Genomic DNA, 13,999 nt, shown 5'->3' with positions numbered 1-13,999 from the left:
GGATTTGTTAGATGATATTCATCATCCTAACATTTTCGCATTTCTGCGAGCTATTGGTATTTTATATTGTATGTAACTGTTTTATCTGATTTTATTCACTCTTATTTCCTACCCATGAACCGTTTTACCTTTTCTGTATACTTTATAGAATTACGAATTTTATTGATTTTTGCGAACTTTTAAAAATAATAAGTGTCTTGAGATAAACAATTTTATTAGCTTCGTTTATTTTATGATAATGAAACTATTGTGTGCAATTTACCATTAGATCTAACTCAACAAATTGTTTGATGCAGCATATCCTTCTTTGGATCTTGTGCCATAAAACTTCTACATTCAATCAATCACAGAAATTGATCTTTCCAATTTTAAAGCAATTGAAATTATTTTGCTGCAATGTTTATAATTTATTACGTTCATACATAAAAGGTNCAGTACATCACTTTTTCCTAGTCTTTTTATACCACAACACTTTTAATGGTATTTTACCCCTTATTAATGTGTTTGGTTAACTGTTAAAAAAAATAATTTTATTTTTAAAATTTGAGAATTCTTAGATATTGAAAAATATGGTACATTTATACATTTTATTAAATAAATTAAATATATAAGGACACCACTGATGATTCATTAACATGATATGAAATTTGTTCTTAAGTAGTAGATATTATAATAGATGGAATTAAATTTATTAGTGTTTAAATTTTAAAAAATGACTTATCAGTTTATTTTGAAGAGTGGCTGCCAGAAAAAAATAATTATTTATTTAGTTCTTTTAAGAAATGTTCATAGGTTTTTAGTTTATTTAGATGACTTTTTAACTTCTAAATAGGAATTTAAACCACCTAAAAAGCCCCTTCGTAGAATGAACTATGCTGATGCTATCAAATATTTACGGGAGCACAACATAACAAAGGAAGATGGTTCCTTTTATGAATTTGGGGAAGATATTCCTGAAATGCCTGAAAGAAAAATGACTGACCAAATAAATGAAGTAAGAGCTAATGTTTTTATTATAACATTTTTTAATATTAATATATGTTGCATTAAATATTAATATGGATGATGAACAAAATTGCTTTTTTCTGGAAGACATATATCTTTCTCTTCACTATTATCAACCATGAGTAATGTTCTTTAAATTATTAATGACTTAAACATTTCTGTTGCAGCCTATTATGCTGTGTAGGTTTCCTGCTGGAATTAAGTCATTCTATATGAGCAAATGCCCTGAAGATCCAACTCTTACAGAATCTGTAAGCAAACTTTTATACCTCAAATTTTATATTTTTGTTTCTTTCCAATCAAATGTTTCCTTCTTATTAAATGTATCCATGACCCTTTTAAGAGGTCATGGGAACGTTTTATTAACTTTCTTAATTATTTTTTTTAACTTTTTTTTTAAAGTGCATACATTTTTTTATACTTTTGTATCATGCACAAAGTATGCATAAAATATCACCAATTTTCTATATATCATGTTCACAGAAATTTTAACTACCGAGTCACGTCGGTATACCAGGGAATGAGTTGGCTGATTCTGCAGCACAATCTGCAACTACTGAATTGACAATATCTGTACCATTCTCAGACATTAAACTACATGTTCAACAGCTCATCTTGTCCCTTTGGCAACAACATTGGGACCTTCAAACCCAAAATAAACTTTATAACATCAAACCATATATGGACCCCTCACCTGTATTACGTTTACGTAATGCAGATGTAAAGCTTAATCGTCTCAGAATCGACCACACTCGACTCACGCATCTTCATCTATTGTTTGGAGAATCTCCTCCCAAATGCAACTCTTGCAATGCTTTACTTACGGTTCATCACATTTTAGCCAACATCGTCTTACCTTTTTCAATAGCATGATTTTATGTATGAAGGATTTGTTAGATGATATTCATCATCCTAACATTTTCGCATTTCTTTTGTAAACTTTTAAAAATAATATGTGTCTTGAGATAAACAATTTTATTAGCTTCGTTTATTTTATGATAAAGAAACTATTGTGTGCAATTTACCATTAGATCTAACTCAACAAATTGTTTGACGCAGCATATCCTCCTTTACATCTTGTGCCATAAAACTTCTACATTCAATCAATCACAGAAATTGATCTTTCCAATTTTAAAGCAATTGAAATTATTTTGCTGCAATGTTTATAATTTATTACGTTCATACATAAAAGGTTGATGTTCTTATGCCTGGTGTTGGAGAAATTATTGGAGGTTCAATGAGGATATGGAAACCAGATGAAATGATGGAGGCTTACAAATCAGCTGGCATAGATCCTAAATCTTATTACTGGTACATTGACCAGGTAATCATCTAATTTATTATTTATATTCTAGTACTTGAAGTTGAGACATGTGTAGTATTTGTAGAAGAACTTACAACATATTCTTCTGTTTTATCAACTATAATATTAAGTCAAATGTGGAAAGTAGTAATGTTAGTGAAGCAAAATGGGTAACAACTTAAATGAGCTACTTAAAAAACAAACCTGAAGTTAGCGTTAAGCACAATTTAATAAATTAGGTGCTCTAAGGCAATGTGAATCCCACAATATCGCTGATATTGAAATTATTACCATAAAAAATACAATAAAGGGAAATATTGGTTAGATGGCTCTCATACCATTTTAACCTTTATCCTGGATTTTACCTTTTTATGTAAACTGTAACAAATAAATAATAAGCCTATATCATTCATACATAATTTGTTTCTATGTTTATTTTTATACATTTGCAAAGAAATGGAATCAATTTGAGCATATGTAAATTACAAAGTCTTCTTTTGAATGTGATAAATCTAATGCTCCAAACAATTCAAAAAAAAGTAATTCAAATGAGTAATTTCAGTAGTATTAATACTGAAATATTCCTTAGATTTTTTTTATCCTTCTTTATTTTTGAATCATATTTTATGTAACATAAATGCTATTGCATTAAATTAGAACATATTTTTCATTATTTATGATGTATAAAAATAAACAGAAATCTTCATTTAACAGAGCAAAACTTGGTCTGATTTTAAATCTGGTAAATTTTTTAAAAAATACTTTCGTGTTTCAAAAAACATCTCATCAACTTTAGTTTTTAAACATTAACGATTTGATAAAAGGAATTATTTTTAATTAAAAAAATTTAGTTACTTTCTTTATAAATTTTCATCAAAATGTTTGTAATAAAAATTTAAATAAATAATTAAATCTAAATATTAAATTGAAAAATCAATCTTGATATTTATCCATTCTCTAATGTAAGTTAAACCGAAACTGGCTGTTAGCTAGCTAACAATGTCTTTAGCTGTTTGCTTTGACACTGAGAGAAATATTAATGAGCCTTGACTCTTATATATTGTTAATTATATTATTATTTAGAATAAATTAAAAGAAATAATCCTTAGTGTAACTTTGTTTTTCAGAGAACATATGGCAGCTGTCCTCATGGTGGTTTTGGTCTTGGTCTGGAAAGATATCTCACTTGGTTGTTAAACAGATTCCATATACGAGATGCATGTCTTTATCCTCGGTTTGTCGGTCGATGCACTCCGTAATTTGTTCTGCTCTCCCTCTTGGACATTCCTAAATGCAACATTATTTATTTTTTAAAAAAACATCTTCACTAAATGTGATAAATTAATGATACACATTCTAGATTTCAGAGATATTTTCTTTATAATAACAGAAAGTGTTACTTATACATTTTGCTTTTTTCTCTGCATTATTAATTAGCAATAAACTTTTTTATGGTTTATTTGTGTATGAAAATTCTTACAGCCTTCTGCCTTTTTTTCATTGTGAGAAACTGAAATATAAATTATCATTCAGTTGAATAATATTTAACTACACTTAGCACTTTTTTAGCGTGGATTATTTGAATTAGCATTGGTTCTTCTAAAATTTCTATTTCTGATCCTCAAAGAGCTAGATTTCATTAAGCAAACATGGAAAGTCTTTTGATAGATAAATTACTAAATTTAACTTATGTAAAGTTATATAATTATTTTGAGATATTTTATTTATACCAGTCAAATTTTGCAAAAATCTATATTACATATTTTAAGAAATGCATTATGCAGCAATACAGTCAATGAAGCAAAAGTGGTAAGTTGCCATTCTAAATAAGGAATTTGAATGATTCCTAAAGAAAAAGTTTTATAAAGCATATTAATTTAACAAAAAATATATGCTAATAAGTATGTAAAGTGCCCAAAATAACAGAATACCTTTTCAACTTATGATCTAATGATACTGATGTGCTAGGAAGTGATCTTAATGATTCAAAGAGCTAACTTTAAAATTACTAATTTATTTGTGTAATTGAAATTTTAAGTTACAAAATCAAACAGAAAATTCTACTTTCGACAAATGAACATTTTTTTACTGGTTCTGATTTTCGATTCTGAAAGCCATAACCTAGAAAGTATGGTTCAAGTTCAGTAACAATCAATCAAGTTAATAAGGTAAATCAAGAAAGCAGTTGAAAGTTTGGTTCCTTTTTTGTTAATAGTGATTTTCCTTATTTCGCATAACTTTATTTTATTTTTATTTTAAATAGCTCCAAAGTTTTTCAGCCGATTATGAAACTCTCTTATTTGAAGATAGTTTTTTGGAAAAATAACTTATGTTTATTTCTTCATTATTTAATAGTGAAAAAATTTTTGGAAGTACAAGGTATATAAATTTTTACATCGTTATGGAAATATTTTTCTCATACGCTCAATCTCTTTCAAATCTTGTCATTTAAAGTTACAAAGTTTAAAGTAAGGTATAAATTTGTTAATCTTACCATTCAAGATATTTTTTAAAATTAGGTTAAATAATAAAAAGATTAATAATTAAAAATATCGCATAAAATTATTCTTGGACATAATTTTTTTTTATGTTCAGAAATAAAAATTATGAACAACTAAACTTAAGATAATTTATTCAAGAATATTTCAAAAAATATTACATACTATAAAAACTTTTAAAACATACTATAAAGCTATAAATTTAAAAATTCCAGAACATCATCTGTGTTTGATTCAATAACGTTTGAATCCACATTTTCCCAAGTGTCTAATATCATTTAACACGTGTCTATAGGAGCACCTCTGATACTCCCTGTCCTTGTAAGATTTTTTACTCCTTTCAGCTACCGTGTTGATCCCAAAACGCTTAATTTTAGAAATTGCCAGTTTTTTTTTTCGGTGGTTGATTTATGCATCTGACATATGAGAAGTTTGCTATCTTGTTATCTAAAATAAGGGGATCAACTTATACAATTAGATATACAGTAATCAATCATTTATATTATCTCAAGTCAAAATGATAAAAAAATCTAGCTATTGCAAAAAAAGTGCAGGCAACACTAACTGCATCTTTTGTGAATGAAGATAGACTGCGTCCTAAAGGAGTAAGTGGCCCCTTTGTCTGTTCTCTTGTATATGCATTGAACGTTTTCTAAACCAAATTGATTTATTTTTTATTATTTAACAATAAAACTGAAGGTCACTCAAATTACACAATATTCATATAAAGCAAGCATAGAAAAATGGCTAAGCTTGTGTTTCCATTTTTTTACATAACTTGCGATTATCAGAAAAAAATAAACACAAAAATTATTTTTTAGTAATGTAAAGATAAACACTATTTATTTGTTTAATATGTTCTCTGTCTGTACAAAAACAATTTAATATCGAATTATTTAATTAAAAATCTGTATAAGGATAACCATCATAAAACAGAACATGAATTTTTCCTTGGGCCCGACTTTTCCCAATTGGCAACCCAGTAAGCTATCATTTAAGTACAAAAAAGTCTTACTCTCAGAATAAATAGGGATCAACCGCATGAAATTTATATATGTGTCTCTAACTAAATTCCATTATGTTTACCTATTTGTGAAACTAATCACTAAGTGACGAAACAAACTTCTATATTGTCAAACTTCATTCATTTTGGCTTGATATTTCAGTAATGCATGTGCAGTTTCTTTTTATGATTAAGTGCGTTGAAATTGTTTTGATTTGTAAATGTATGTATGAGAACTCCAGTCCAGTCATATTATTTGTTAATTTGATGTTACTTTTAATTAATTTTTGTGGTACTATTCATATGCATTATATTGCTTATTATGGCTTGCTGTGTTTATGTCTATTTCATCGCCCTATTGCTCATCTCCATGTCTCTCTATTTGTTCCTGGTGTTCATTCATTAAGTGCTTCGCTTAAAGTACTTTTATGCACGTGCATCAAAAATGTTTCGATTCTTAATTGTATTTATGAGTATATTAACACCTGCCATTCGTGTTATTTTGATACTTTCTGTCTTTCTTTGAGTAATTTCTGTGACTATTCACACATATCATTGCTTCATGAGCTACCTTGCTATATGAGCATCCTGTTTCATCTCCCAATGTCTCATCGTCATGTTTATTTATTTAATACATGCCAACCTGAAAATTCTAGCTTCCCGCATTATTGAAAGTCTTAGTGAAAAGTATTAGTTAAGCTTAAATTGATTAATTAGGACTGTATTTAACTTCTGTGAGATTATCAGGTCTAGGTATATCAGGTATGTTTGTTTAAAATAATTATTTATAGCAGTGGTAAAAAACACTGTGAATAAAATTTATTCAATCAAAATAAATTGCAAAAGAATGAATTTTCCTACCATTTTCACAGAAAAATCTGTCAAAAGCGGAAAAAGTTGTCAAGTATGCTAGTTGTTTCTGATATTGCTTCACACATTTTACGCCGTGTTGAAATAAATAATCTAAAATTTCTAATAGTCAGTAGTTTGCATTTTTTATTACAATGTCTTTTTATTTTTCCTCTTGTTACAGAGGTTGACGAATGGGAAACCCTTTTCATTGAAGGTTTGTAGCTCTCTTTCCTGCAAAGGTTACTGTCTTAAACCGAAAACATATCACTGCTTCTGTTAATAAAGCAAAATCAGAAATTTGAAAGTGGAAGAAATGCATTTTAAAAGTTATCATTTGTTCAATCAAAATAAATTGGAAACAAATGTATTTTCCGACTACTTCATAAACATGAGAAAAACCTGTAAAAAGCGGAAGAAGTTATGATATTTGTTCCTAATGTTGCTTCACACTTTTTTCACCCTGTTGCAATAAATAATCTAAAATCTCTAATGGTCAGTGTTAGCATTGTTTATTTCAATGTGTTTTTATTTTTCCTTTTGTTACAAAGATTGGCGAATGGGAAACCCTTTTCATTGAAAATGCATCACACTCTTTCCTGCCAAGGTTACTTTTTTTAAACGGTAAAAAGATGTAACTGCATTTAAGAAATATTGTAAAATATTGCATTCTTTTTGAGAAAATAAGAAAAAAATAGCTAAATCGTATAAGTAGAATTTAATAGTTAGTACTTTAGTGCAGAATAAATATCGGGTATTTAAGTTAACATAGCACTTTGTTTTGCTGCACAAAAACTGTGAGACTTAAAACTTCGAACGTGTGTAAAAATATGTACAGAGAGTACGATGGAATAAAAAAAAATTAAAACAATCAATTATTAGTTTGATAATTATTAGCTGTAATTTTTGTTGTGCAAAATACAACGTGGATCACTTTGCAGCCAGCAGAAATGCAACTACAGAATTGGAATTTGATATGCTGAAAGGGTCATTTTAATATATACATTTAACGCTAGTTTTTTTGTTTTTTTTTTTCAGTACGTAACTTGTTTTTGTGTGTATCATAATTTAATCTTGTAATCGAAATTTCAACAACTCTCCGAGTGCTATAATCATATTTTGCAGGTTTCAAACATTGCCAGATCACTACCAACAATGTATCGTGATATTATCACCAAAAAATAATTTACTGTCAGCGCAAATTTCGACTATTTTTCGAGATTTTAATCTGAACTCTATGATGGAAAACTATACAAAGAGGGAAATTATTGTGATATCATTACCAAAAGCAATTTTTCGGCAATTAAATTCCCGAGCTCTCATCCCTCTTATTAATGCTTGAACCCTCAAAGTTTAATTGTAGACCTATGCTTGAAATTAAAATAAAATCACATTGAAAATCTTACCTTAAGACGCAGAAAATGAAGGCGATATCTATTATCTTCATAAGGATTTAGAATTACGAAAGCAACTCATATCTGGAAATGTCTTTGAGCACTGAGAGGAGCTGAATGAACAAGCCGACAGTTCTTGGTACTGGAAGAAAAAAAAGTTAATAATCAATAACTCATTATTAATCAGCATAACGTTATTATATACAAAATTGAAAGGCATATAATACTGAAACAATTGATAATGCTAAAATAATTCAATTTCTTTATTATTTATTAATTTTTCGTTGTTTTTCCATGAGATCATTCCATTTCCATGTTTTTCCATTATTAGATTAGCAAAACACATTCACTTTATCAAAATAGAGCTTAACTTTAATTAGTATCAATCGACTCCAAAAAGACTGCTATTGATCGCGGTTGACTCAAGATCAGGGCTCGAAAAAACTCTGAAATTTTACCCGTCCCTGAGGACGACTTGTCCAACAACGGACCCGTCGCTTCTAAATAAATAAAAATGTTACTTTTTCTTATTTATTACAAACATTTATATAAATTACACAATGATTTAGTAGCTACTAGGATTACATTATACAGTAAAAAAAGAAATTCTAGGTTACTAATAGTAAAACCTAGTATTTCTTTTATGAAATAATTTAAATGACAAAGGTCAAGTTATCTGGAATGTCAATTTATCCGAGGGTACTGCGTTTTTTAAATGAATCAAATATGACGTTTGCCAGTTCCACAATCAAGCCTATGATTTACAGAGGTTTCTGCACAGAAATCCGAAAGGAGTTTTCCATTTAGGTGGATGTTCATAATTGCGTTTAACGCTTACGTAATGTGTTTTTTTGTAAGTTCATTGCTGAAAAGTCCCTTTCAACTGCTCCAGTACTCCCAGACGGAAAAAACATCAATCCACCATGCGCAGTATGTTGCTGTACGGGATTTCTAGATTAGAGGGTCATTTTAGAAGTGAGGCGCTAGACTCTTGTAAGATAACAAAAATTGAAAGTGTATCCCGAACATTAACGGGAAAATGCCCGTCCGCGCGGACGTCTGATTCGAGAAATTAGTTGTCCGCGGAAAATTTTTGACCGCCGAGGACGGGCGGTTTTTCGAGCCCTGCTCAAGATTCTTAAAAGTAGCAATTTTTTTTTTCATTTATTTTACGTCCCGCATTAGTCCCAGTAGAACAACGAAGTCGAGCATCACTGGCCTTGGTCAGAATAAGCGGGTGGGTTAACCACTTAGAGCCAGCCTGCGGAGGGACCCAGGATGTGCAGTATCAGTCCTTGTTGAACTGTTTTACCGTTAAATGCTCGACTTCGCGCTTAGGTCGTCGTGTTACCAAAGCAGAGGAATCATCCCTTCTTCAGAGGATCAAAATTACGATGGCATGTCTTCGGTTCATCCTTCGCCAATAAACCATTATGCAGCTGTTGCGGTACGGAAGTAAAATACCTACAATTTATTTTACTTTTTTTGTGCCCAACTTAATTTTTTTCTTATACTTAATTATTAATTTATTTTTACAAAAACAAGCTCCTGCAGCGTAACTATAAGCAAATAAACACGTGGTTTCAGAAAATTCTAATTCTGTGGCATGGCCTTCACATGCCATTCATGATCCTTGAGCTCATCTGATGTAAAGAATAATAAAAAAGGTACAATAAATTACGTCGGAGCCACAGTGGCGCAGAGGATAGAGCGTTCACCTCCAGCTGAGGTGTCCCTGGTTCGAATCTCAGCGGTGGCTAATTGAGATAAACTGGCTCGCGCCGACCACCAGACTGAAGTAAAATAACCTCACTGGTAGACGGGTAATGGGTAAGAATCCTCTTGCCGCCGGGCTAACCGTGAGAGAATTCCCTCTCAACGGAACGTGTAAGTTTTATAAAAAGTCTTCCACAAAGACTAGTTCGTCCCAATGCTTAGAGTTCCTTTGTCTTCTGGGTTGAGTTCAGAATTACAAGCTACCTATTTGAACATTGATAGTTAGAATTGGGTCGATTGTTCACTGTGATTTATTGTTTTTTTTTGTAATTAAATAAATTACGTTTTTAATTTAACAGATGTAAAAGCTATTAATCACTGTTGTTATTTTTTAAAGAGTTTAGGGGTTTTGATTTTATCGAGAACCCATCAATGTGAAACTTTTTTGACTTTCCATAATTTGTCTAAAATTTAACTTAGGATTCTGAATTTTCTATATGATTTTAACATAAGTACAGACATTATTTAAAATCGAACAATTTTTTGAAACAAAGCAATGAACTTTTGAAACTTAAATTTAAAGAATAGAAAAACTATGATAAAGATACGTCTTGGGCGCGATGTAAGTCATAAAACTCATTAATCACTTCAAACAACTTTTAATGAGCAGTCAGATATGTTCTTCTTAAAACCACACTGGGTCAAAGAAATGAAAAATATTACTTTTAATTGAAAAAAGAAATGATTATGATTTTTTTTAATTTTACTTTAATATTGGTAAATATTTTATATATTTTTTGATCAAAGTGCTAGTTCGAATTTAAGCAATGGAGAAATTCGTAGACGATTCCAATTTAGAACAGATTTAAAAACAAAACTTTTTGAATGAATAACTTAAAAGAGTTCGCAGACAATTCCAATTTAGAAAATGGGTGTGTCGGTTACAGTCATTTTTTTTTCGTAACTTGGAAGAAAAAAAATTTTTTTTCAGTACTGTCTTATATTTAGTGTCAAAGCCTGTGACAGAATTTTTCGTAATTTCTGCGACAAACTTCCCTGGCAGTAATATTTTGCTTTAAGATACATTTAATTATAACAATTACTAATTTAAAGTAACAGAAAGGTTGTGTTTACGGAAGAAAGTATGGAATAGAATTTTATAACTGTAAAAGTAATATTTTTTTAATCCTAATATTATAGGCGATATTCTCGCATTTTACAGGCGGAAAAATGCAATTTCAAATTTTATAAATCATTACACAAATTAAAATTCGTAAATAAATTAAACGATATTGAATTTAAATTCATACATAAATTAAAAATTGTAAAATCCATGCTGTAACTCCCAAAATAAAGATCACGAATCACTTGAATACGATTCTTTTAAAAAGAGAAACTCAAATAAGTGTATGTAAAATATGGTGTTCTTTAAAGAAAAAAAATTAAGAAAGAACATCATTTCTAGACCGAACAGCTTTAAATTTTCGCGATTTCTGAATTTTTTATTTTATATTATTAATTTGAAATTCTAGCTGAAGCTAGTTATTACAGATTTTTTTTAAAATCTCAAATGAGAATAGAAAAATCATGATTATTTCTTTCCTCTCTGATTCGCAAGAAAGACATCTTTGTAAAAAAAATTCTGCAGAAGAAAAAAAAATTATTTTTCGAAAAATTATGCAGAAAGGAAAACTAAAATTTTTCCTTTCCCAAGTAAAAATCTTTCGGCAAAAACTCTAATATTCTGCGACGATGTCGCCGCAATTCAGTCAAATTATTTCTAATAAAACAGGTCATAGCATATATTTTGTTTTAAGAATCGAAACTTTTGTTAGGAAATACCCTCTAGACCAGTGGTTACCAACTGGCGGCCCACAGGCTGCAACCGGCCCACTAACTAAAATATATTAGTTGTCTCTTTTTTGAGGACAATTTTCGTAAAAAATCTATATGGGTTTTAATTACTTTAAGTTTTATATCTTAACAATTTTATATCTGTTGCACATTAATTGTTTAATACATAGGTGCACATTAAAGTTACTGTAGCCAGAATTTTTTAATATGCAATTAAATATTTTTAAAAATCTTATTTTAATTTGTAATTCAATACTTTTGTTTTGTACAACTTGATAAAAACCTGACTGTAATATTTATGTTCCTTCAAACATGAAAGAGTCCTATATAAAATTTTGATAAAGTTGCCACCCGCCATTTGACAGGTGTTTTTAATTGCTCCCCCCGGCCTCATGTAAGTTGGAAACCCCAGCTCTAGACTCCTTAAGTATTAAAAAAAAAATAGTCTACAGATCAATTTATAACACCTTATCTTAAACAAAGGAGAAAAATTAATTTTTTGAATGATTCTAAGGACGGATGGTAAAAATTGCTTCTTGCACCCGCTATTCATAAATTTCAAGATTAGCATAAACGGTTCTGAAGTTATGAGCGAGACACAAAGGCACTATCTTCATTTTATTATATTAAGTTGTGTTAATTTGATGTTTACAAAAATCGCCTTCAAATACACCCAGTAAATATCTGTTCTAGCATAAATTAACGATTTTGCGAGCTTGACAAGTTAGTCACCAAATCATTGAACTATATGTAAAGTTAAGTTGAAATATAAGCTGGTTCTGAGTTTATTGAATGCAATTTTTGGCAATGATTATTGGAAAAAAATATTTGGTTAAATAAAAGTACCATTCCAAGTGGGCAGGAACAGTCAGTTCATAATGGGATGGCTCCCCTAGCGGCATACGTAGACAATTCCAAAAAGAGGTTGGTATACAATTCTTGATCTTCATGATGTGTCCAAGTTTGTAACCGCTGTACTACTGAATCACTTTGCATTATGCATTAATGTTCAATTTTCCAAAAGAAAATTATTAAACGTGCACAATATATCCTGATTATTCAAATCAATACAACATTAAATAAGTATGGTGTAGTCCTAAGAAAAGCTTAATCAAAAGCTCTTAAAGAACATAAAATAACCCAAACCTTCCTTCCGTTCAGCGAAAATGAATCTTGTGAAATCGTCTGAAGATATATATTTATTAGGAGAGAACGAATCTATGAAAAGAAACTTCGATAAAGCTTTATTTTCTTTTTCTTCATGAGAAACTCTAAATAGATATCTGAAGACAAATTGATCAATAAACCCCTAAAAAGAATTAAATAAGGCAGTTCGTAGCAATCTTAGTGAATGTAAGAATTAAAGAAGTTTTCTGGATTTAATTGGACAGCACCTGCGTAAATTTTGACATTCAAAACAAATGAATGAATGAGTTTTAATCGTTTAGATTAATATTGTAATGTACTATGCCATGAAAATAAAATCGATTTTTCGAAAGATTTTGCTTCCTTATGTCTGGAGTATTGGAAAATTGCTGTGTTCTAATTTTCTTCAGCACTTTGCCAAACATGCAAACGATAACTTGCAGAGTTATTTCCTTAAAAGTGTTGTTTTATTCCGTTCAGCAAAATTTAAAAATAAAGTGAAAACAATTTCAAAATATCGACCTTTATTAAATTTTTTCTTTAAACAGTCTTTTTTTTTCCCCTTTTTAGTAAAATAGGAAATCATGAATCTTAATGTAATGCAAATTTTCTACACTAATTCCTTTTCGTACATTTTGGGACCTAATTTGCCATATTTCTTATAGAAAAAGCATGCATAGTGTTTTGTAATGACCTTCAGTATATAATTTTAGAAACCTAGTTAAGAATTACATCACAAAACTATGCATGTGTGAATCGCAAATTAATATAAGTGCGGAGTAAAATCCTTTCCTAACTCTGTCTTATAAGCTTCACCCTAAAATAAACTAGTTTTTAAATGGTTTATAATCTTAATCCTGTTTTGTTCTTAATTATTTCAGCTGTGTTCAGCCATATTTTTATCTGCGTTGTTTCTCTTATAACTCAAGAACCGTTTTTGCTAGCCTTCGGACTCTAGATTAAAAGGACAATTTTAGCCCCCAATACTAAAAATCGTTTAAAAAAAATGTCAATTGGTTGCTTACAATTCGAGAAGAAGTGAAGTGATTATGCCTAACCATGGGATTTAAATCAAGTTTAATAAGATACCTTTAAGCTACGTTGCGCGTAAGTGTAATATCTGATTGGCTTTTGAATCGACAAATACCGCGTTTTACTTACGATGACATCACTTGCAGGTATCCAATTAGAGAGTCCAGGAAAGACGTTTGAAAAATAGAATTTTCTCATT

At 29.7% G+C, this 13,999-nt stretch overlaps 1 protein-coding gene and 1 long non-coding RNA gene across 9 annotated transcripts in view; one reads left to right on the top strand and one right to left on the bottom strand.

Moving 5' to 3' along the window:
• Nucleotides 1-3,767, top strand: part of LOC107457581 (asparagine--tRNA ligase) — a 28,507-nt gene extending 24,740 nt beyond the window's left edge. For 5 of the 8 annotated variants that reach the window (XM_043039010.2, XM_043039009.2, XM_043039014.2 and 2 more), the window contains 2 exons: nt 2,198-2,329; nt 3,436-3,767. In XM_043039010.2, coding sequence (XP_042894944.1) covers nt 2,198-2,329; nt 3,436-3,567 — 264 coding nt within the window. In that variant the 3' untranslated portion in view covers nt 3,568-3,767. Of the gene's footprint in view, nt 1-832; nt 995-1,172; nt 1,257-2,197; nt 2,330-3,435 lie in introns of all 8 variants that reach the window. The other 3 variants (XM_071183259.1, XM_043039011.2, XM_071183260.1) reach the window with 1 other exon arrangement.
• The window catches only part of LOC107446420 (uncharacterized), a 47,840-nt gene continuing 36,565 nt past the window's right edge, over nt 2,725-13,999 (bottom strand). Inside the window, exons 2-3 of the long non-coding RNA XR_011637248.1 lie at nt 8,065-8,194; nt 2,725-3,595 (exon numbers count right to left, since the gene is read on the bottom strand). This is a non-coding gene — a long non-coding RNA (uncharacterized lncRNA). The remainder of the gene's footprint in view (nt 3,596-8,064; nt 8,195-13,999) is intronic.

This window comes from Parasteatoda tepidariorum, chromosome 7 (assembly GCF_043381705.1).
Source record: "Parasteatoda tepidariorum isolate YZ-2023 chromosome 7, CAS_Ptep_4.0, whole genome shotgun sequence".
NCBI lineage: Eukaryota > Metazoa > Arthropoda > Arachnida > Araneae > Theridiidae > Parasteatoda > Parasteatoda tepidariorum.
This window is presented reverse-complemented; position numbering and strand designations above follow the sequence as displayed.